We start from the raw sequence: 24970 nt of genomic DNA, 5'->3' as shown, positions 1-24970 counted from the left end.
AAGGCTTTGAAAGGTGCCAGTTCTGTTAAAGCAACTGACTGCCAGGGTAATATGTTTAGAGAGCCGCTCTGATGCGGTGCTGAAGGGATTGTTTCTGGCATGGGAAGCAGATGCCAAGGTGATAAATTTGCATGTAGCACCCTTAGCACCTTTCCCTTGTTTATCTGCCTTCTGATGTGAACATAAAATAAAGTCAAACTGTTCTGCTGCCCTGTGAAGTCAAAATATTACATATTCATCAAGCAAGATGCTGCCTAGGAAAGCTCTTCTCTCCCAGCTGCCACTTTCCTCACAGAAAACCCACCCAAACAGCTGCACACATAGATAACCAAGGTTCAAACCATTTTGGGGTTGGGAGTCTCTGGAAGGGATGTGCCATCTCCCGCTTGCCTCTCTCCAGGCATCAGTCGAATTGATACTTCCCCGGTGTCACTGTGACCTGCTGGGAAGGAAAGAACTGCCAGTGATGTCCCCTGTATGGGCATCCTTTGATTTCACTGCTGCCCCTGCCCACCTCTCACTACCCAGAGAACAGGGAACATCCACTCACACAAGACTAAGGGCTTGATCTCATCTTCCCTGTGGACCCAAATATCTCGCTCCCTTCAGCGGAACCTTTGGATGCAGAACAAGGATAGTTCTGACTTTATGGACTGTACAGTCCCCAAACCCAGAATGAATGGTGACATATTTCCTGCTGCACTGTGGGTAATTTGTTAAAATCGTCATTTAAATTGGCATCTACACTGTAGGATAGGGTCACCCACTAGGGGAAATATTTGTGTAGACCAGGCAAATGTGCGAAAATATTGTAATTATGACACTGAGCATAGAGACACCAGACATCGCATGAGCAATTAGATGTAGCCTAGTGATTGGCATACAAGCCTGGCCGCAAGGAACACCAGTGTGCTGCCTGCATTTCAACAGTTTCTCCTATGCTTGGGGGCAAGACACTTTGCCTCTCTGTGTTTATAAAAAGAGGAGATTAGTGTTAACCTGCCTACCTTGCGGGTGGGTTGGTGTGAGGATACATGTAATTTCTCACTGTTTGAAAGGTGCTCAGTGTTATTATTATATAGGTTTTAGAGTGTAGCTGTGTTAGTCTGTATCAGCAAAAACAACGATGAGCCCTTGTGGCACTTTAGACACTAACAAATTTATTTGGGTATAAGCTTTCATGGGCGAGAACCGACTTCATCAGCGATGCACTTTACTAGTGTTGCACAAATTTTCAGCACCAGTTGCACAGTCTCTAGTACAACATTGGAAGGAAGGAACATTACCCAGTTTGTCAATAGGTATTTCTAATGTATCCATCATAGTGCTATCAAGGCATCTTGTTACTGGAACACCAAAGATTTTCTCCTTTTTTAATAAACCCCTGGATATTTTTTCATTAAGACACTTCACCCTAGTTGTCATGTGTGGATAACAGATGAATCCAGAATCACTGCAGATGAAAAACACATGACAGATTCTGAGCTGTCACCAGAATAAAAGCAGGAGCACAAACAGTGAGGGTGAGACGAGGTGAGGGCTGGGACTTACAGGGTTATGATGGGGGAGTATGCAGATAGAACAGCTTTCCTAGGACAGCCACTCCACTAGCAACAGGCCAGCAGGCATATTCCTAAACTCATTTTCCCCTGTGCCACATGTGTCAGAATCAGGGTCTTTTTTCTGCAGTTGCCATTAATAGCTGGACTTTGTCCATTCAGAGCAAATGGGTCAGAGTCAGACCTGGTGTGAGTGGGTGGCACACCATGGCTTTCTCTGGAGATATGCCTGCTTGCACCAGGGTTGAATTTGGCTCTAGATGTGGAGATAAAATATTTGGGCTGAAAGGAATGTAAATCTCTCCATCGGCTCTTTAACATTTGGAAAAAGACAGGGATTAAAAAACGTTTCCTCCCTGGAGTCACTCAGCCGTGTTTCTAAATGGAACTGGGAGTCTGAGCCTGCTCTCAGGAGAAGTGGCCACGGCAACCAATCAGACCATTAACCTCAGGCCAGAGAACCAGATCAGCCATAATGGAGAGATGGGCTGCAACTCAAAGCTGGGTAAATCAGTGTAACCAAAACTCTATCTGAGTTCAAACACTGTCAGTCCTTCCCACCCTGAAGCATTATTGCTCATGGTCAGAGGAGTCCCAGGGGCGTCTTACTTCCTGCTGGACCCAGAGGGGTTAGAGTAGAGCCAGCATTTGAGGTGTGTGTTGGGGCAGGAGGGGACATGGCTGGAACACTTTGTACCCCAGTGATCCTGGGCCAGCTGCATGGCCCCTACAGGGTCACTATAGCTTAAGCATAATGCCATCTTTGCTCTCCTTCTTTGGTACTGGAATCCTGGGGCCCTCACTCAGTCCTCAGGCAAAGTGCCCATTGCCTTCAATAAAGCTTGCCTGAGTAAATGCTGAGTAAGGTCTTTAGGCTTTGGCCTACTGCAATCAATAGGTAAAAACCTGAGCAAAACCTGAGTAAAATCTAGAGAAGAAATTTAGGATTTGCAGCTCAACAGGCAGAAATTCACCAGGCACCATGCAAATCCAGCATGTGTGGGTAGTTTGGGTGACATTCAAAGAAGCCCCTGTGTTTTTGGGTGTTCATCTGAATCTTTGACACTTTTGCCACTCCTCACTAGCAATAAATAGCATGCAGGCTGATACCATCCTCCAGTTTACATTCTTTGTCATACTGACCTAGAAAACCCTTTTTGAACAAGTGGTTTGTACAATAAAGGCAGCTGGAAACCTGCTGGGTATGGGTTATTCCCAACACTCTCCTTTCGGTTTACGACTAGTTCACTCCGAATATTATTAGGACAACAGGTCACGCTTTCCTCCTGCTCCGGTTTTTCAGAAGGGCAGCTGAGGACAATATTCCTAACCTCACAGCTGTCAATATCTGTCCGGAATGTGCGGCCTCCCTCTGGCTAATACAGTTGTTTAGGATTCCATGCATTAATATCAGGCACAGGAAATCCCTCTCCGCAGCAGGTTACTGGATTCTCCCAGTAGAAATGTTTTCTATCTGGCAGCTCTGACAGCGTCCTCCTTTGACAGCTCAGTGACACTACAGTCCCTGTTAATGGTGACAAGTTCATATGAGGACTTAGGCACCCATTTCTAAATGCCCCATTATCCCCCTATTAGAGGCACAGGAGGCTATTACGTCAGAGAAACATGGCTGGTTACGGTGAGTCGCTGGGTGCTGAGAAACCGATAAGTGAGAAGGTGCCACAGGCAGAATTCTATTCCGTGCTGGGTGCCAGCTGCTAAAGGGAGGTGAATTGGCTATGACTGCATGTCCAAACTATCAAGAGGGATCTGGCAGAGAACTGAGGTGGGAGGATGGAACCAGCAGTAGTGTGATGCTCTCCTAGGGAGAGCTGCAGGGGTTTCAGGATGTTGGAAGAGGCCCTGCAGGAAAGTTAGAATGCTGTGGCTTACCAGCGGGAGGGGGAATGAGGAGTTTGTGGAGGACAGAAGGAAGGCTGCGAGCGGCTGGACAGATTAAAGAGCCAGGACCCCCTTCAGAACTAGCATTTGTGGTCCTGGGGACTTTCCAAACACCATTTTAGGTGTGAACCTGGGGAGGTCTGGACAAGCAATGATGAGATCCAGAAAGAACTATGGATCCAGACAGACAGAAGTGAGCCTCATCCCTTAATGCTGCAGCGAGGCTTATCCCTGAAAGAGCCCCCGGGAGGAATGTGCAGAATGGTTTAGATTATTGCCAATCCACTGGCCTGGCAGCCCACTGTAATTCTCCCTGGTTGTCCCTCTAAACAATGTCAGGGATCCTAAATAAACAACTTACAGCCTCAGCCCAGGCAGCTTTCATATTAGGACTTTCTGATGTTAAACAGTTTGTTCCTTGTCTGAACAAAAGTGGATTTGCTGCCAAGGACTTGAGCCTGACTCTCTGCTAGCTTGTACCTAGGGTTGCTATTTAGACCAATGTCAAATCAAGGACTGAGCTGGAACAACAGCTAACAATCCTGACTCTTGGGTCTGCATCTTAACAACTAGGCCCGCTGGGCCCAGGATAAAAGGGAAACAGCCACAGGAGCTCTCCAAAGGGAATCTTAATAGAGCAATAAATTACCTACCTCCTGTCCCACCTTCCTCAGGGCCTTGCGTTCGAATGCTTCCCCGACATACTGAGGCCCCTCGAACCAAAGTCCGGTGCTGTTCCTCTGCCTCTGGCTCTGCTGCAGCTGCAAAGAGACTTTATAAGTTACAGTGTCTTTGCAAGATGCACTGGCTCCCAGTGCTTCTCACCTACCATCTTCCTATTAATCACAGAGGAACAACCCTAGGGACATTCAGGTTCACAGCTGCTGTTGACCACAAAGTTCTGTGAGCCTGAAATCCCACCCCCCACATGGGGACAGGATCCCAGCATATATGGCTCATCAGGAATGACTCCAGAGGGAAACAGTCAACCTTCTCTTTCTCCACCCTCTAGGGATGGGCTCCTGGCATGCAAAGCAGTCTGCAATGCAGTGCTGTAATGCAAACTGTAAGAAGAATTCTCCAAAACCACATGGTCGATGCTGGTGTTGGGTAAAATAATCTTAGCATTACTTCAGAACCTAGAGGCTATGGTGTTCAGTGCCTGGCAGGTAAACACTCAGACATCCATTAAACATTACCACAGTGGAGACGACTACTTGGTTTGGAACCAGATCAAATGAAGAGCTGCCCCAAATCTGGGGAGGTCTGGCTTTCATGTTCCCAGACATGGGTATGCACACACTGTACCAGAGTATATGGAAAGTCACGTGAGCACAGACTGACCTTTTATGGAAGGGAGTACATCCACTTCCTAACTGTAAGGTCTGAATACCAGGAACTCCTGGTTTTAATCCTGCCCCTGAAACTATGTGGCCTTGGGTAAGTCACTTCAACACCCTGTGCTTCACCTCCCTCATCTGTAGAATAGGACCAGTAACACCGACTCCTTGTAGGTTACTCTTAAATTACTATCTGTAAAGTGCTCTGAAGATGAAGAGTGATGTATATGCACCAAACAATATTATTAATCCACTCAGAAGCCCAGGCTCACATAAAACGACCTGAAGTAGATACATATCTAATCTAACCATATACACGGGGAAAAGGGATAACCTTAGAATAGCATCACCTGTAAAATACATATATGTGCATGAAAAAGAGTACATACATGTATAGCAGGCACAATTACATGTTTATAGCACATTTTACTCGTGCAACTTAAACGCCTATTTTGAAAACTGCACTCATAGAACAGGAAAGGATGACCCACTCTCTACCAGGGTTAAAATAAATTAAAACAAGCAACTGAAATCAAAACTTCAAATCTGTCTCCTGACATGATTCTGCTGTTCATAATAATATCATTTAAAGTCTTCATTTTGAATACCAGGGCCCAGCTGCTTGGAATTCTCATGTAAAAATATGCACGTTTGCCCACTTATTCTGAATGCACAAGCACAGTCATGTTAATTGTTCATGCAAATTAGGTGAGCAAATACACAAGCCTTTTTGCATGCTCAGTTCAGAACATTTGTGCCTACACTGCAAAAGGGCTGGTTGACCCTACACAAATGACTTTTCCTTTGTAAACAGATTGTGTAAAAAAAAAAGTGTCTCAACAAGTCCTCCCCTTCTTCAAATTGAAAACTCTTTCCTGCAGTTTTAGCCATGTTTAAAAGAAATGTATCAGCAAAATGTAAATGGTTTAAAACACAGGAATTTAAAAGTAATGAACAAATCTAGATACAAAGATTAAAACCTTTCATTCTAAATTTACTCTCTGCCTTTTTGCTGTCTGATTGTGAAGCACATAATCCACAGCAAACCGCAGTTGGTTTGTATGTTGCCACAGCAACAACAGATAGTGACAAGTAAGAAAAGGTAGATGCAGACTCCTTCACTGCAGGATGCAATGTGATTTGCTAATGCCACCCTAAATCTCTGTGATAGAACAAAACCTCCTAGGCAGAGGCTGGAATCAAGCATGTTTCTCACTTCTCTGTGTGATGTCTGATGGTCCTTAATTTTAACGAACCCTAATTGTAGACATTTATTTATGCCACACATTGGTGACATCAGGGGAGAAACTGCATCCCTTACTTATCTTTGACTGTCTCGGGTGCATTTTTAAGACAACCTACCACAAAAATATTTTTCCTTCTTTCCCTCAAAATGTGGAGTTTCCTCCCAAAATTACACTGCTTCAAGGTGCAGGAAGAGCAGCCTTCAGTCCTGGACCAATCCCAGGTTTAAAGATCAGTATCTCATGAATGATCAGGGCTAGAAAGAGAGGGTCCTGATTCTCCACTGTCCTATACCCTGGATAGTCCTTTACACCTGTGCAAAGTGGATGTACAACACTGCCATTCTGACCAGGTAGAATTTTACACCCAGTCTTCACAGGTGTGAGTGACTATACAAGGTGCAAGGCAGGGGAGAATCAGGCCCCAGAGCTCTGTCCCATTCAAGAAAGGCTGGCAAGCCACTCTTTCCAACGAGAATTCACCACTTTCTTCGAGCCCTAGCACAAAAAAAGATATTCAACCTAACCTCCACTAATCTTAGGCAGTTCTTAACAATGTGATAACATGCAATAAGACCCAATCCTCAGGGAAGTCATGAGACACAGCGTGCACATGTCAGAGTACAGGAGCTTTCCTCTCACCTGCCACTGACTTGTAACCAAGGAACCTGGCAATCTTTTGCTGGCAGTGCTCCTGCTCTTCGTATGTCAACAGCTGGTAGATAAACTGCCAAATGACCTGCTTGACTGGTGTGTCCAGCACAGGGTACACATCCACTATGAGAGTATCGATGTTCCTGCACAGTTGAAAAGAGAAGGCAAGACAATGATCACCTACTTTTGCTGCAGTATTCCTTCCCATGACAATTCCCTTTTTGTTTCATCCCTTTCTGTCCTATATCTAACTTAGATTTTAGCTCCTGTAGGCAGGGGCTTGTCTCTTATTTGTCTGAGTAACTGTACTGGGCCCTTTGTAAGCAGGCACTGCCAGCCCATTTGGCTTGGACACTTGACTCTTTAAAGCAAAAGAATTCTGGGAAATGTAGTTCTGCAGCAGTCCCAGAGCATGTGACTCAAGGACCATGTGATGGACAGGCAATAAAAAGTACTGCTCTTGGGTCAGTGTGAGGATGAGATAAAACCTAAGGCTGAGCCCCTTCGGAGCAGGCTTGGAGGGACTACTGGAAAGGGCCTGGGAGGAGGCCTAGAGACAGGTGGAAGAAGGAGAAGAACCCCCAGGGAGAGGTAAGATTTAGTCAAGCAGTAAGTAGGAAGTGCCCCAGGGCAAAGTGAAGCCAGGGGGATCTGAGTGGAGAAGACAGGCACTGCATAGTTAAGACCCTTCAGCTACAGCCTGCAGCGAAGGCTGGACTGGGTCTCCCCAGTGGTGCCATGTAAAGATGGTGTAGAAATCTCTACACTAAGTGGAAAAGGATTGTTAAGCCTCAGAGAGGACTGATAAACGGATTGACTGTTTAGCCTGAAAAGGGCAACCTTGCATCAATGGAAGGGAACTTTCTATGTAAGGCCAGATTCTGCTCTCTGTGATGCCAATTTAAATCAAGAGTAACGTCACTGATTTCTTAAGAGCCAAGACTGTATTTTGCATGTGGTAGCAAAGAATTCCAGGTTAAAAGGATTAAGATACTAGTCCATCCCAGTGCAGTGGTCACCTGAAAATGGAAGCTGTTATATTAGTGGGAAATCACAAAGATGAGGAAGCAGCAAAAAGTTACCCAAACTTTTTTGAACCTCACAGAAGCTTGAAGGTTCATTTCCAGCTTTGACCAAAGGCCGAAATTGCTCATTATTCTGGCTACCTACAACTCTGGCACAGCACCTGAGACAATCACACTTTGTCTATCTCAAGCACATGTTCCATTCAAGGATCTTCAGGGGGTTAATCAGCATTAATTAGTGAGCCCACCCTATTCCTCTGTGAGGTAGATACTACCCCTATTTTACTAATGGACTGGCCAATCTTGGAGATGAAGTGACTTGTCCAGAATCATTCAGCGAATCGGTGACAGAGTTGAAAACAAAACTTGGGAGTCTTGGCTACCAGTCATCTGCACTCGCCTCCATAGTAACTAATATCCAATAGAAGAGACAGGATAGCCAGGCTGCTTTTCCCAATGAATGCCGGGGGCTCTAAGAAAGATGGTCTGAGCAGCCCATCAGGGACATTATCACTCTAATATTCAAATGTCAGGCCTGATAATGGCTTTATCAGCATTGTATGAAAAAGGTTAAGGGTCAAGGGTGGAAAACAAGTGCATTATTGATGCTCTCAACACCTCCATAAGATCAGTTTCAAGGCCTGCAGCAGGGCAAAGAGGATGTGTTCAATTACAGGAAGAAAAGTTTGCCAGCAGGAGGCATTCTTGTGCTAAGGTCAAGGGAACACATTAGCCAAAATGCTGAAAGGAGAATAAGAGAAGCATAAAACGCAATGAAAATTAATCAAAAGTGGCTGATTGTAAGAAAAGGACATGCTGTTGGCTCAGGGTCTGTCCAGGCAGCCAGAGACCCCTAGCTGCATGAAAAGAACAAGGTAATTTTTATGTTGGATTAAGGGGCAATTATGGGTGACTCTCAAAAGGTAATAGGTTTGGATGATTCCCTGACCCCTCAGTGGGCTGGGCATTTGGCCAGATGGGGCTTTCCACCCTGTTATCTTAATGGTTTCTCTGATGGATATGTACAGGGTAGGTATGGAATACAAATCAGTACCCCACTGGGTGCTCATCATTTGTGGGAGAAGGGAAACTGCACCTCATGTTGCCTTCCAGCACTCTTTTCTAGCTGCGGCTTAAACAGCAGCCCTGAGTATCTCAGTAGGGGAGCAATGGCCACATCTCCTTATCCAGAGTGACACTCACTGGGATAAAGGGCCCTGTGGATAGTTGGGGAACATAGCCAAAAAGGTAAGGAAATTTCAGTGAATCCTTTACAATGTTCTGGGAAGGTCCCTTCCAGGCCTTATAACAACTCAAAGAATCCATCCCAGGTTTACTCTGGGACCAGGCATAATGGGAAAGAACAAAGAGTTTTGGGCTGCAAGGTGCTGAGTGACTTCAACTCTAATTGAAGTGAGTGGGCACTGAGGATGCTCAGCATCTTATAGGATCAAGTCCTTAAGAACCATAATCAGTACAGTGCAGGTATCTAGGCAATGCTGATATGGTCAATAAAGCTGATGTCTGTTCCAATCATCGAATCATAGAAGATTAGGGTTGGAAGAGAACTCAGGAGATTATCTAGTCCAACCCCCTGCTCAAAGCAGGACCAACACCAACTAAATCATCCCAGCCAGGGCTTTGTCAAGCAGGACCTTAAAAATATCTGAGGAAGGAGATTCCACCACCTCCCTAGGTAGCCCATTCTAGTGCTTCACCACCCTCCTAGTGAAATAGTGTTTCCTAATATCCAACCTAAACCTCCCCCACTGCAACTTGAGACCATTACTCCTTGTTCTGTCATCTGCCACCAATACTGAGACTCAGTGCTTGGATTCAAGAAGCAGATTGTAATCAGGGACACCACCACCATCACAACCAACTAAAGGAATACAGCATTTAATAAGTTACCGATGCTGGAAGAAGCCTTCTAGTGATTTGCAGATGATGTAGCGCTCGGGTGGTGTCAACAGACGTTCCAGCTGCTGATTGAAGGTCCTTCCTTGGATCTTGATGCTAGAGGGAAGTATCTCTGCCACCCACTGCAGGGAGGTGAGGGCTGAGGAGGGGTTCGGGGAGTCTGCAGACTCAGAATCTGCAGCACATGGACACAAAGGAAAGAGATAATTAAATGGATAAAGAATGGGAGGCAACAATGAATCTTAGCATCAGGTTTAGGCATCAGAATCTAGTTTCAGCCCTGGTACCTCTGGGGGAATCTGCATTCCAGCATGAAGAGGGGAAGTGATTTAAAGAGCTGGGAATGATTGCAGCCAAGTCTGTTGTGAAAAGACAAGAAGGACTCGAGTCCACCAACACCTATCCCTGTAACTACAAGGAATTTCTTCCCTTGGAGAAGAAAAACTATCAAGACCAAAGGGTCTCTAGCCTTTAAAACAAACCTATGGAAAAAAAAAACTAATGAGCATGGCCTTAAAGCTATATCTGACAATCCTCAAAACCCTCTGTCTTCATTTAATTAACTATTCCACTTTTACATATACTCAGACAAAACTCCCATTAGCTTCAATGGGAGCCTCGCCTGAACAGACATCCAAGAACTGGTTCAATCTCTGTGTCTCTGATCCCTGTATACCTGCAGCTTCGATTTTCCAGGCATTCTGGACTCTGTGTTTTTATCAGTAGGAAGGACTCTGATAAGGCCAGATCAGTGAGGTAACGCAGAGTGTGTGAATTATGAGTGGAAACCCACCAAGGCCAGTATTAAAGGGAATGTGTAAGGGAGCATATGTGCATCTTTGTCTCAAAACAAACAGACGTAACAGACTAATTTAAAAAACACTTCAGCCGCTGAAAAGCAATGTGGTGAACAGGGTACTTTAGCTCGTCAGAAGAAGATACTCTGGCGAATCACAGCTTATTGTTAACCTTGCCATTCTCAAATGTGCTGAATCAATATAAACAGAATAAACTATCATGGAGCTTCTATTGTTTCAATAGGCCTGAAATCTAATCAGTACAAAAAGAGACTTTTAGACCTTTCTCTGCTCTTTTGGACATGGTTTACATCCCCTCATGAGTCATATTTTCTAAAGTGAAGGATTCTTTTTAAGAATAGCAAATATATACAAAATCATATACTTTCTTTTTCTATAAACCTTCTGCTGAGAATCTCAAAGCACTTTACAGATCTTAATGTACTTAGCCCTTGCAACATCCTCTTTGAGTGCAGTATTTCAAATGTTATACTTGGATACACTGAGGCACAAAGAGGTCAAAGTACTTTGCCACAGGCACGCTGTACTAGTCCTACCACTGAAGTACAGACACCTCTGGAGTGGGACACAGCAGCTGTTTAACAGCGCACAGCAATACTACACAACTGTTTGAGACAGGAAATAAAGAAAATTGTATCAAACAGAATCTAGAGAGGGAATTTAGGGCTGCAAACTGTAATTACCCAAGTAGGCATTTGGCAAAGCACCAGAACTAAAAACCGGACACCTTTTTTTTTTAGAGGAAGGATGGTCCAGTGGTTAGTGCACAAGCCTAGGCATTCCAGGTTCAATTCCCTGCTCTGCCACAAATTTTGTGTGTGACCTTGGACAAGTCACTTAGCCTCTTTGTGCCTCAGTTCTCCATCTGTTGATAATAACACTGCCCTCCCTCATCGGGTGCTGGGAGAATAAATCCAGTAAAGGCTGTGAAGTGCATTGGGATCTACTGATGCAAAGCACTATGTAAGAAATAGGTATTATTTATTATTATTATTATTCAATATTATGTAGCCAGGATTCCAGTTTTCCTTCTCATCCAAAAGACAGCACCTTTAGCAGCACCGAGCCTCTAACACTTGGCTCTAGAATGGATTCAGCAGTGAGGGAAAGGGAACAGTGCCATTCATGGAATCCCAGTAGTATCTCCTGGGGCTAGGAGTTCCTTGGCAGCATTCCAACAAAATACTCACCGAGCCTCCCCTTACTTGGCTTAGGAAAGGACTTAGGGCTTGTCTACCCTGCGCCAAAGTACAGATGATGGGCGTGTGAACTGCAGAACACACCACAGTGCTGTGCTCTAACTGACCCAAGTACATGCTGCTGGCATGAACTAAAACGTATCTAGGTCAAGTTACTGTACTCCTGTTTGAAAGAGGGCTACGTTAATGCACCTTTTAGTTTACACCAGCAGCAGCCACACAGGGCAGTTAGAGCGTAACATTTCAATGCACTCTATAATTACACACCCGTCCCTCACCCCACTCCCCATAGTCCTCACTGCAGTGCAGTGTAGACGTAGCTTCAGTCACCTATACATTGTGGGCAAGCTCTCCTCTCCGCTGCACTGAAGTCAATGGAGTTGCTCTGGTGAAACACTAGAATTTGCCCCATATGTTCCGATGACTCTGACATTCTCACCAACGAGTTCACAAGTTGCACAGGTTAAATTATTCATGAACACAGCAGAGTTTCATTAAATAAGATGTATAAAATTACATACTCAGCAACATATGCACGGGTGTGTTCATTTAGTCACATACGCAGCACAGGCGTTGAATGCAGGTCATTCTAAAGGGCCAGCCCAGAAAACTAACAGCAGTATGGTGATCCCTTGGATAGCTGTGTCGGGCTGAGACCAAGCTTGCTTCCTCAAGACTGGCAGCAGCAAATCTGACCACAGAGGAAGAATGCTCAACCGTTGGGGGAGGAACTACCTTTCCTCGTTGTCTAGTGACTCTCCGGCTAATGCAGGAGCAGTGTCAGGCTCAAGCCAATATGCGAAATTTGCTGGAGAGCATAGGAGAAACCCGGCAGATTCCTCCACCAGGTTTAGTGGTTTGAAGGATAGTTATCTCCACCCCACCGCCAGCCCCACCGTGCACTAACATGGCAAATTCAAGAGTAAACTCCAGGTTTTCCATTCTACTTGTTGTGCATTTCTCTTTAGCAATCTTACCAAATGGAAAATGGACCATCCCTTCTTCCACAACCAGGGTAGGCATTGCCCCACTGCCCTGCAGCATGGACACCACCTTATCATGGGAGCAATTCCTGCAGAGCCAGACAAAGAGAACCCACATAAATAACACTTTCAGAGTCTACACTGCACCTACCATTTGTGACATGGACATTTCTGAAGTCTCCTAAGGATGAAAAGGGTTGACAAGAAAAGTAGGATTCATCTAACAGGAACATAACCAGTCTGGGAGGGACACCCAAACAAAGGCATAATGGCAGGAGTTTGGCAGCTGCACCCCTTGGTATAAAATGGAGAAGATCACAGCTGCCTTCATCTTTCTGACTGAGACCATAAGTTCAGCATGCTGCTCAGACCGAGGTAGAGTACTCTAGCTATAGTCTCCCTGGGCTGCAGCTCTGCATTAGAGATGTAGGAGCAAATTCTGCTTCTGGTGATCTATCCCACGCAGAACAGAATCTAGCTTGCAGGCAGCAGTGGATCTCATTGTAGAACATTTGTGGGATGTTCTCGGCCATGCCTGCAGCATGGAATAACTACACAGCAAGTATGTAGAGAAAGTCAAGGAGTCTGTTGTGGCTAATGATGCAGGCACTTCTGCAGCGCATGCTGACAGACTCCTTAGCTGATCTTTCCATATAACATGATACACTTTCACAGAGCCTTGTCTCCCTCTTCTCTTTCTACATAAAGAGAAGATCCAAAGTGAGGGCGAAAACACGTTTTTCCTGCTGATGGTACAACCATTTTGGATAAAGTACAAGCAGACCCGAGACATTGTTTGCCAAAATGCAGGATCAGAGGGTAATCTACAAATAGTCTCATCCATTTTCTGGGGATGCTGCTTCAGCCAAAAGTTTGCTGGATCAGCTGAAAATTGAGAACTCAGGAACCAGCCAAAGCAGCATTAGATGTTTAACCTTTAAATATGAATCACTCTTTTACCATGCAGACTGTTCTAGCACTTCACTTCTGCTTATTCTACAGTAAGATTTAGACCTAGAATAAATGCTACTGTCATTGTGTAATGAGACACAGAGCGAGCCAAGATTTGGTGGGGTTGGACAGTGGTGTTTTTTTTAATCCTTGTTTGTGCAAATAGTAGGTGGAGAAAAGTAGCTCTGGATGGAAATACTATGGTCTGTGTACTTTCATGCTCAGGAACCTGTTCAGGGGTGATTCATGGTTTGGTTTGTACTTGCCTCTTCCACACTACATAACACACAGAACTTAATTGACATTGATTCGAGTCAGAGATTCCAGGATTGTTATATTTAAGAGCTGTATTGTTTATATTATTTCATGTAATATGCATGCCTATTGGCAGAATGATCTGTAAATAAATGAAGGGAATGGAAGACAAAAGTCTGGAATACCAATCTTACAGAAATGATAATATTAAAATAAAACATTTGCATGAGGCAGGATCACTGCAGAGACATCTATGCCTGCTTATATATGTTATACACACACCCCTCTTGCACAAAAGCACCTCACACCCTAAGTGCCACTTAGTGCACACATAGGCACTGACTCCGTGGGTGCTCTGGGGCTGGAGCACCCACGGAAAAAAATTGGTGGGTGCTTAGCACCCACCAGCAGCTCCTCATGGCCCCGCCCCACCTCCCTGCTCCAGCTCACCTCCGCCTCCTTCGTGCATGCGCCACTGCATCCTGCCTCTCCCCCCTCCCTCCCTCCCAGTGCTTGCACCGCAAAACAGCTGTTTCGTGGGGCAGGGAGGGAGGGGGGAGGACGGGGAATGCGGCGTGCTGGGGGAAAAGGCGGGGCCAGAGTGGGGATTTGGGGAAGGGATCCAGTAGGGGAAGGGAAGGGGTTGAAATGGGGGCAGGGCCAGGGCGGGGATGGGGTGGAGTCAGGGTGGGGCCAGCGGCGGGGGGGGCACAGTCACCCACCGGTGCCAGAGAAAGTTGGCGCCTATGAGTGCACATACCTACTATATCCTTCCTCACAAACTTGCACAGCTCTCATGTTCATGAACACAGTTGTGCCTGGCTATTTCACACTATCCTGGGTTCTCATAAAAATGGCCACACTGGGTCAGATCAATGGTCTATCTAGCTCAGTATCCTGTCTTCCAACAGTGTTCAGTATCAGATGCTTCAGAGGGAATGAACAGAACAGAGCACTTACTGAATGAGCCATCCCCTGCCATCTAGTCCCAGCTGTCTGGTTGCATCCATGACTATCTTGGCAAATAGTCGTTGATGGATAATTCCTCTATGAACTTATCTTTTTTTAATCCAGTTATACTTTTGGCCTTCACAACATCCCCCAGCAATGAGTTCCACAAGTTGACTGTGTGTTGTGTGAAGAAATACTTCCTTATGTTTGTTTTAAGCTTGCTACATATTAAGCACATCATTTAAGTCATTGTGAAGAGACAGTTTTAACAGCCAGCATCTCACCTCATATCCAGCCCATTGAGAAATAAAATTCGGTCTCCAGCTTTGAGAGCAGCCTTCTCAGCTGGGCTGCCTAAATATAGGAGGAAATGAAATGTGTCATTTAGCTGTACGGGTCTTTTAGTGTGGGATGCATTAAGGGTGCTGACAAAGTAACATGCCGATTGTGAATATGGTTACAGGGGACCTCTGCTTAGAGGGAAGTTAGTCTATTGGAAGAATGACTTCACTAGAAAATGCCCAATTCATAAAGATACTCTGGGGGAAAGCAGCTTGACAGCGTCAAACGGACGAGAGTTTATGCTAAAGAAACAAAAACAAATAATGTTTCTGGCAGCCATTCAGACTAGATCCTGGTGTAAAGCTCAATGTCACCTGGTAACGTCAAGTTCCCTTACCAGGCAGAATGGACTCAATCCACACGGGGGCATGTCCACGTAACGTGAAGCCAAAGCTTTTGCTGCCTTTGTAAACTCGAACGGTTCTGCAGGTGGAAAATCAAAACCCAACAAGGAATTAAATCAAAACCCAACAAGGAATTAAATCAAAACCCAACAAGCTTTTGGTTTCTGTTTCATATTCCCTTCCTGCATCATGGCACGTTCTGGACCTTTTTCACACTGGATTTCACTAACACTGAGTTGGGTGCCCCCTATTTTAGGTGGCTAAAAAATTGATGATTTTTTTATAAAAAATTCAGATTTTTTAAAATTTAAATATTAGGTTTTTGTTTAAACTAAATGCAGGTTTATTTTTTAAACGTAACCCTATTTAAAATTGCCAACCAATGTTAAAGCCTAAACTTATAATCTATTAAAATCATTACAATGAAATACAGAACAATAATACTAAACCCTACATGTTTGCTGCCAAATTTTAAAGAAAATTCCACTGACTCACTGACTAAGCACCTGAACTAGAGTTTGTTGAAGCGCTAATCCAGCTTGGATGGTGGCATGTAAGAGAAGAATTCACATCACTCTGGGATCCCCCAGGCTTGCTAATTCCCATGATGCCCCTGGGTAACACGTTTCCTCACAATGAAAAGCACTTGAAAGAGCCGTAGGATAGATGCTCTGCATCTCTCCCCAGGCAGAGCCAATTCAAATATGTCCTGGGCCCTCTGCAGATCATCTGATTGCCCAGTCCCCATCTCCCACATAATCATTCACCTCCTTCTCCAGCTCCCCCTGCACCGGAGAAGCAAGCTGGAGACAGAAAGCAGCTGTAGTCTGAACTGGAGGAGACGGCAGTGGCTAGGGGGAAAACTTTAATTACAGGCAATTTCAGACGGAGAGCAAGCAGTGACAGCAGCTGGGAGACCCTGGCGATGGAGCAGACAATGAGTCAAGAAAGGAAGTCTGCCAGCCATACCTCAGATGTCCCCACTCCTCCATCCTCAGGTTGTCAGTGACAGGGCCTATGCCAGGACCCTGCGGTGCTTGTTGCTCTACAAATACCTCAACTAATTAGCTGGCTACAGAGCATCTCCAGAAAGTTCTGGAACACAACACTCTCAGGTGTCAGTGAACAGCACAGCTTGCCCACTCACTCCTTACACAGGGGTGTCTCACTCTGGGGTCCCCTCCCACTGCAGGTTTTATAGCAGCCCAAAAACAGCACCGCCCTAGCTCTTCGAGTGCTTTTGGACTCAACTGCCTCAATTAGGGCATCTAGAAATTAAGGCTCACCAAATCATTGGCCACTTGAGAAAATGTTGAGCATCATTCCCAGTCCTGCTCCCATTGAAATCAAGGGCAAGTCAGTTGCTGAAATATAGGCAGGGAATGATTTATATCAAAGTGATTTAAATCTTTGATTTTAATCATGCTTTAAATCAGCAATCAGAAAATCTTGATTTAAATAATCAGTTTTAATGATGTTTTGCATTTGTATCTTTTAGTTAGTTTCCTAAAGAAAGGTTGATTTTCATTGGTTGGTAACCATTAAAACATGTTGATTTACTACCAAATACAACCTTTACACTAACATTGGTGCTTCTTTTCGCTAATCAGGAGGGTACACTATATATTTACACATTTAAACAATTATATAGCTTAACATACATTCAGATTAATTTTTACATTAGAAAATGGTAAATGATGGATTTCTTATTTACCAAATTATTAATTTTTTACTTGCAATTTGTGTCAAATTCTATTTGATGGAAATTCAAATGCAATTTAAAGTCATATAAACAATATTAATTTTTTTTTTAACTACAACTACTTTAAATATGCTGGTCACATAAAAAAATCAAAAGTTGATCAACATATGTTTTGCATGTAAATCTAACTGATTTATTATACAAAGGAAGTATTATCTCTAGTTAGTACATTAAATTGATTGTTTCTGGTCACCATGTCCTTCAACATTTTAGAACTAGTAGATCTCACCCTCTCTCACCTAGTTTTTAGTCACAGAATGGAAGAGGAAAACAAGCTTTCCTTCTTTTTCAATACCCAGTTGGTTTAACTTAGAATGAACTAGTACTTGAACTGAACTAGTTAAATAAACTGAAATGAAGAAAATATCCTCTCTGCAGCTGCAGAACAGGCAAGTGCTGGCCCTGGGAGACACACGATTAAGCCATCTATTCTGGAGCCATAAAAGCGGTCTTTAATACCAACTGAAACTTCCTGGAAGCTAAAGCTAAGTGTGCATTAACATGAGAGCTTTTGGCACAGAGCAGATGGGCTACTGAGGAGAGAGGAAGGGACGTTAGCAGCAGCAAGAGCTGCTCAGGTCTTGGAAAGAGAGTCAGAGCACTCACTTCTGCTCTCCTTCGGAAATTTCCTTTCTAAGCAATTAATTAACAAACAGTTTAGCAGAAATACTATATTCTTAACATGAAGACACACAGACATGGTCACCTGAGGATGCAAACAATAGGGGGGAAGAATTACTTGAGATGATACTAAGACTAATTGAGAAGGGAAAATTTGGAGTGAGCATTAAAAAAATATCTTCCCCTCAGGAGGTTTGTTAGACTGTGGAATTGTCTCGGGGACATGATGGAAGCCCCTCACTTGAACCACTTAAGACTAGACTGGATACAGCTCTACGAAAGCTTGTTATAAAGCCTGATCTTGTGCTGGCAAGGAGATGGACTCCATGGAGTTTTGATTAGTTCCATTTCTGGCTTCTGTGCACCAAACTCCGCCGTGACTTCTATGAAGGCGTACCTGGTGTAAATCGGGGCAGAATTTAGTTTGCTAATTCTGTGAAATACAACAAGGGTGTAATAGCACGGGATGATCTGTGTTATAACCCCCCCTTGGGAGGTACCAAGGCATCACCCTCATTCCACCCTGCCCGCAACATTCTCTTTGTACTTAGGCAATCCTAATCCCGTGCTCCCCAGACAGGGGAGCATGGGGCCTTTTCATGCTTTTGTGTTAAGATGAGACAGTTTTTTATTGAAAACGCTGAATGGGCTGAACTGCCAGCACTCTGGTGTTACTATGGCACATCTAATTACAGTTAGCACAAGCCTGAGATTGAACTCAATTCCTCGCTCTAGCCTGGCAGGAACTAGGAGTGCCATGGTGGTGACTTGCTGGGACCCAGAGACACAGTAGTTTGTGTCAATCTGTAGACACTTCTGGACACTTCAGACATAGCGTTCGTAAGCTCTGGAGAGAGCCACATCCAGCCCTGCTCAACCTGGGGGATGTCCAGTCACTGTAATGTAGATAAAGAGGGGAGTCAAAGTAACTCAAGAGGGGAGACTCAGGACTATGAGAGAGTGTGGGAGGCTCCTCTACACCAGGGGAAGGAATGGCCTGGTCCCAACTCATGGGGAATCCTGTCTGCAAAGGGATTTGTTCTGTGCTTGTGCCCATCAGTAAGATGCTGGTAAGCGTGTAAGCATTTAAGCGTCTCTGATGGCTTTACAGTCAGTCCCGTAGGAGGATTCACCAGCTGTGATGACAATGAAAAAAAGAAGCCAGCACATTCTTTTGTGAAGTATGAAATGAGATCAGAGGGGAAAGGAAGGAAACACATGTCCTACTAGTCACTGTGGAATGGTTCAAACAGGCTCCTTGAGGCCTCCAAGCATGCTGAGGTCTAGCCACATGAGGCCATGGAAATGGGTGTTTCACACCTTTCATCCCTTCCCCCAATTTCTGCTACAGCTTCTAGTGGCCTCCCACAGATGGTGCTGAGGAGTTCCCAGGATCATACAATCCAGCATATGCTCTGAGAAACTGAACAGGGACCTGCATCGCATCAGACCTGGGCCGTGCAGGAAGGAATTCCACAACCCCTAGCAGAGCACGCTCCCTTTTCCAGAAGGAATTCATTGAAACAACTTTAGAAAACCAACTGAAATGAGAGGATCTACCAGGAAATGGGCCTGCGCTGTGACGTGGAGCCCAAACTTTCTCAGAGTTCAAAGTGGAGATGGTTTAAAAAAGGCCACAATTCAGTCTCATTTCTATACTAAATTTACTTGCTATGAGCCATCAAAGTCCTGATTTTTCTTTCTTCCCTTCTTCCCATGTCTCACCCCATTACAGTGCACCTGTTCCTTCACAATAACCAAGCTTTGTTATACTAAAGACCAACCAGCTTTGCATTTGAAGATTAAAGGAAGTATGTTACCTGCGGGCAGCCCCTGATCCCACACTGCTGGTGACCAGAGAAGTTGTCTTCCGCAAACCCTTGCTGGCTTCCTCATGGCTCCGAGGCACTGAACTTGCCCTGGTCGACACTAGCAGCCGCTCCTGGTGGTCTTCGCTGCGGCTGCGCCTCAGCCGGTTGGTGTGGTGCTCGCTCTTTGACCGGCAGAGTTTACTGAGCAGGCTCTGGGACACCACCTCATCAAAGCGCTGCCGGTGTTTCTTGGGAATGAAGATCCTGGCAAACATGACAGAGGAGGCAAATCAGAAGAGGAGCAAAGCCAGCAGAGTCCCAGTTGTGGTGGCAGGGCTCTGGGTTCAGCGGCACCTATGGAAAAGTTCAAAGTGGCCTCCAGTAGCACTAAACCCCACTGCAATATAAATCCATCAGCTTTCCAAACAGCAACTCATGCAAGAATACAGGACCACACCCAGTGGGCAAGATTATCACATCTTTGGCTAAATCACCTGCTGGATATTTTTGTAGGATTCTGTTGCAAAGTCCTCCCCACAACTCCTTACAGCTTCAGTCAATCCTGAAAAGGTTCTAAAGCTTCCCTCTATAAAGCGGCTGTAATTTGGGAGCAAGGGCTGTGAAAACAAGAGGGATTTCTTCTAGCAGAGATGGATTTAAACAACTCTATTAACCCCACCATATGCCCAGTTTCTGAATCTTCTTCAGCTGCCAGTCCCTCTCTTCTCGTAATGACAAGGTTCAATTCGAATCCCAAGTTAAATACTTGCCCCACTCCAGGTAACTTCCCAAGCAGCCAGGAATGAGGGGGGAAGAGCCCCTGTAATGTCTGTTCTGTTGCAGCCCAACAGGTTCTGTTTCTGTGGGTTCTGCTAGATCAAAACTCCTTTGATGTTTTTCCCCTGCAGTATCTGGAAACCGCTATGGTATTTGCCATGTATATGAAGTATCGTGGCTCTATAGCATGTGTCGTAGCAAAAAGGATTTTTAAAGTTGATCAACCAGATGATATTTCATAGGAACTATGTTCTAACAGCAAAAGCAGGATGAGATCATCTGCCTTCCTCCAGGCATTCTCTGTATTACTGATATTCAGGTGTACAAATGCCCCCACACTAACGTCTATGCACATTGAGGATGCCAAGTTACCACCTCCAGACATTTACTGTTTTTTTATTGGGACAATCTGCCACCCAGAATTTTGATATCTACCTCCTCTCACCCAACTTTCCTGCAATAGTACCTTAACACACACCAACGCTCCTACTCTTCTGTATTTGAGCTTACCTCTTGGCTATGGGGGTGGAAGATATTGTCATCTTTCTTACTCTTGGAAGATGCTCTGATGTTAGGGTGATGGGTGCCAGTATAATAATAATAGATAGGAAGAAAGAGATTACCAAGAACTGAAAGGCAGAAAGGAGAGACGCGCTAACCAGGCAGCCTTTAAACTCAGACCTTGTCTATCACATTAGCAGTAGCATTTGATATATAGAAAATGCAAAGTGATTTTCTTTAACAATTTCTCTCTCTCCAGCATACTGAATCCTAAGGGAGGACCGTGGAATCAGCGTGTATCTCTTCCTGCTTGTGCCCTTTGCCAGCACCAATCAGCTGAGCATCATGCCTTCTGCTGCTCACTGCGCTGAATAGGTGATCTGGACCTCATGGCTTCACCCTGTATCCTGACTTGAGTTTTCTCTTTCTAGGTCTTCTCTTTGTCTTTCCATAAGGAACTATGGCTTCCTAGCTAACATCAGTCGTCAGCATAAACCCAGATCTAAACTCTGTTCTGACTTTCACCTCCTGCAACCTCAGCCCAGGATCTGATAAGCAGAGTGCAGCACACAGTACAGAGAGCTCTACTATTGGGGTCATTTTGGCTGAAATCAATTTCCTCAGAGAGGCTTCAGCTAAAAGATTTGTGCACAACAGAGGCGAACCTTCTTCTCTTTGTTACATTAGGTTCAGTGCCTCGAAGAACATATCTCGGTCTGATAAATATTATACACCTCTACCCCAATATAACGCTGTCCTTGGGAGCCAAAAAATCTTACTGCGTTACAGGTGAAACCACGTTATATCGAACTTGCTTTGATCCACCAGAGTGCACAGTCGTGCCCCCCAGGAGCGCTGCTTTACTGCGTTATATCCGAATTCATGTTATATTGGGTCACGTTATATCGGGGTAGAGGTATATATGCTTTCTGTCTTCATTTGTCTGGCAAGCTGAAAAATACCAGGATCTACCAGCAAACACAGAATTCTTCTTGGAAAAAACAGATTCATTCATGTTTTGAACATATGAGAAAATGAGTTACAAAAACTCTAAAGCCTTAAGCTTTCTTCTGCCTCTGCACGTCCCTTCTCTCACAGTTTATTCCAAGTGAATCAGCGACTCCCATGGAACTGATTAGCATGTTTCCACTAGGAGATCAGTAAACAATCTGAAGGGTACAAAGAGGAGGAGCAGGCTCCCATGGTTAACAATGACTGCCTGGCTAACTCCCCCAGAGCCTCAGCTTTCCAGTATAGACCAGTTCACATAGAAGACTGGTCTCCATTCAGTTTCTGAGCTTTTTTTTTTTGCCAATAATTGGCTCTTTATTATTCATTTTGGGCCAAGTTCTTACTTCAGTTACATGCAGGCAGCCCCACTGGGCTTGCCCATTTATACTGCGTTGTGCGGTGCCGGAGCCCATGGGGTTGTCCCATCGAAGGCATGCACATCAGATAGCCAGAGGCCTCACTTTCTTGGATAAAGCTTCAGGCTTCGGCTCCTGGGACTCAGGGAAATGTCACTGCTTTGTTTCAGTACGTGGAACAAATTTTCATTTCCACTTACTGACTGGAATAGTGACTTAACAACATCTTAGTTCACCCACCCCCACCCATTTGATTTGCACTGGTTACGTGCTTCTTGGGAAACTGGAATCCTTTAGTGTTTCTATAGTAACCATGCTTATAACTCAGTATACCTCCCTAGGGTGTCTTATTGTCAGTCTATTCTTCCACAATTGTAGTTGTTCACTGCCCAATACATTCTGGCTAGGGTCAAGAGTTCATTATTACTTTGCATTATTCCTTGTTGTCTTCTGGTCATCAAAATGAACTCAGTAAATAAAAAAATGTCGAATATCTGCGGTGACCTAGGGACCCATGGTTTACAGCTTCCAAGTAATCCAGATTAAATATCCCAGATGATATATATCAAGTTTTTGCTGAATTATAAGCAGAATCATTGGGCCAAACTCAGTACTGGTTTCTCAAGACCCAGCTCCAGTGGAGCTCTGGCCTCTTACCCAGGCGTTGAATCTGGCCCACCGGCTGACAGCCATCTCTTAGTGAACACAAATCAAGCAGAGAAGAAGCTGATCGAATAATGACTGAACATCAAGAGAGGGACTGAATGGATAGTTCAGGGGAACTAACGGTGGGATGTAGAATCAAGTAATCAGCCCAGGGCAGTGGTGACCAAAAGTCATTACCATCTGATTGCTCTTTGGTGCCTTCTATGAAATGAGTTTGTGGGTGTCAGGCCAGTTCTGAGGATGCAGCCATCCATTCACTTAAACTCCCATTACAAATGGCATTAGATGGTAATCTAGAGCCTTGGGACTAGGGTGACCAGACGTCCTGATTTTATGGGGACTGTCCCGATATTTCCTTGTTTGTCCCGCATCCCAGCCCATGTGCAGTCGGGACGCAAATTGTCCCGATATTTTGCCCTCCGGTGCACAGGTGAAGGGGGCTCGTGCCCCCCCGCCCAAACTCCACTCTGGCCCACCCTGACTCCGCCCCTCCCTCCCCCATTGGATCCCTCCCCAAATCCCCGCCCTGGCCCCACCACCCAGCCCCACCCCCTCACTGCCCTGTTGGATCCCTCCCCAAATCCCCACCCTGGCTCTTCCCCAAGCAGGCCACATTCCTCCTCCTCACCCCTCCCTCCCAGGCTTGCGCTAATCACCTGTATGGCGGCGCAAGTGCTGGAGGGAGGGGGGAGAAGCAGGACGGAGCAGCCAGCTCAGGGGAGGTGGAGGCAGAGCAAAGGTGAGCTGGGGTGGGAGGGGTGGGGCGTGGAGCTGCAGGAGGGAGCTCAGCCCCCACCAATTTTTCCTGGTGGCCCTTTTTTTTTTTTTTTTTTTTGCTTTTGCTTTTGCTTTTGTTTTTTTCCTCCGCGGCTGGCTCTTGTTTTTTTGTTTTGTTTTTTATTTCACGGCTCTCATCTGGTCACGCTATCTGGGACTGATTGGGCCATGAGGACTCTGCTCCATCGAGTGGTTCCTCCAGGTCAAATTTAACACATTGGTGACAAACAGCACTCCTGTTGCCTGTGCTATGCCCGTTCTGTGGAGAAGCAGAGGAATCCCAAGCTGCAATCTGGCCCCTTCTGCCAGCATTAACATTTATTTTAAAATATTTAAAAGAAAAATGATCCCTGATTGTGCTTAGAAAATAATGAGTGTCTCTGCTGCAGCAGGAATGGTTAGCATTTGCAGCTGCACCCGTCAAAGGCATCAAGGTCCCAGGAGTGTTGTCCCCCTTTATTTAGGCAACTCATCAAAGGGGATTTTGGAAAAAATGGATGAATTCAGGGTAGTGGGAGGAGGGAGGGTTTTAAATCCCATGTCTACCAAGTACAGCGACGGCTTTAACTCCCTCATAGTGAAACGCAGAACTCAAACCGACTGCTCATACATTAATAATAAGTAGCATAAACTGCTCACAAGCACCCCTGAGACTGAAATATGCTCATGTTAAATATGGTGATTGTTTAAAAAAAAATTAACACATTCATAAAAATCAGAGTGTGTTTGTGAATAAGTGGCTGTGACAAGACACAAGGACACTGCCTAGCCCCGACCCTAAAAGGTTAATGTAGCAGCCTAGAGGGAGCGGGGAAGGGTTGCCTAAGAGGCTGGATAGCAGTACTGGAGCCCGCTTACAGGTCTGCATGTGGAGAGTGGTGGTTGTAGTTGCTGTCTTTGTTTTGCTATTGCCAGTTTTGCTCTGTTTGGACTCTCTAAACTCTTATCAAGGTGGCCCTGGGAAGAAGGGACCACAACTGACTGCAGGCTGCCTGACTGCTGTGTTTTGTGTGCTGGGAAATCAGCACAACCCCCCACAGTGACACAGAAGAGAGGATTACATTCCTTTTTAAAAGGTGACAACAAATAGCTCACCTGGCACTAACAGCATCATCCCCGTTTCTCAGATGAGGACACTGAGGTGCAGACGGCAAACTGGTCTCACAGTCAGGACCAGAACTCCCAGTCCTGTGCCCTAACC

General features: G+C 45.1%; 1 protein-coding gene across 8 annotated transcripts in view; it reads right to left on the bottom strand.

The window, feature by feature from the left end:
* GRID2IP (Grid2 interacting protein) overlaps positions 1–24970 on the bottom strand; it is a 103669-nt gene that overhangs the window by 19232 nt on the left and 59467 nt on the right. For 5 of the 8 annotated variants that reach the window (XM_030576979.1, XM_030576973.1, XM_030576977.1 and 2 more), the window contains 8 exons: positions 19691–19945; positions 15481–15566; positions 15086–15155; positions 12639–12733; positions 9636–9819; positions 6688–6842; positions 4115–4222; positions 342–442 (listed from right to left, as the gene is read on the bottom strand). In XM_030576979.1, the coding sequence (XP_030432839.1) occupies positions 342–442; positions 4115–4222; positions 6688–6842; positions 9636–9819; positions 12639–12733; positions 15086–15155; positions 15481–15566; positions 19691–19945 (1054 nt within the window). The remainder of the gene's footprint in view (positions 1–341; positions 443–4114; positions 4223–6687; positions 6843–9635; positions 9820–12638; positions 12734–15085; positions 15156–15480; positions 15567–19690; positions 19946–24970) is intronic. The other 3 variants (XM_030576975.1, XM_030576978.1, XM_030576976.1) reach the window with 2 other exon arrangements.

This window comes from Gopherus evgoodei, chromosome 10 (assembly GCF_007399415.2).
Source record: "Gopherus evgoodei ecotype Sinaloan lineage chromosome 10, rGopEvg1_v1.p, whole genome shotgun sequence".
In the NCBI taxonomy this organism is placed as follows: Eukaryota; Metazoa; Chordata; order Testudines; family Testudinidae; genus Gopherus; species Gopherus evgoodei.
Note: the sequence above shows the minus strand (reverse complement) of the source record. Positions and strands in the feature narration are given on the sequence as shown.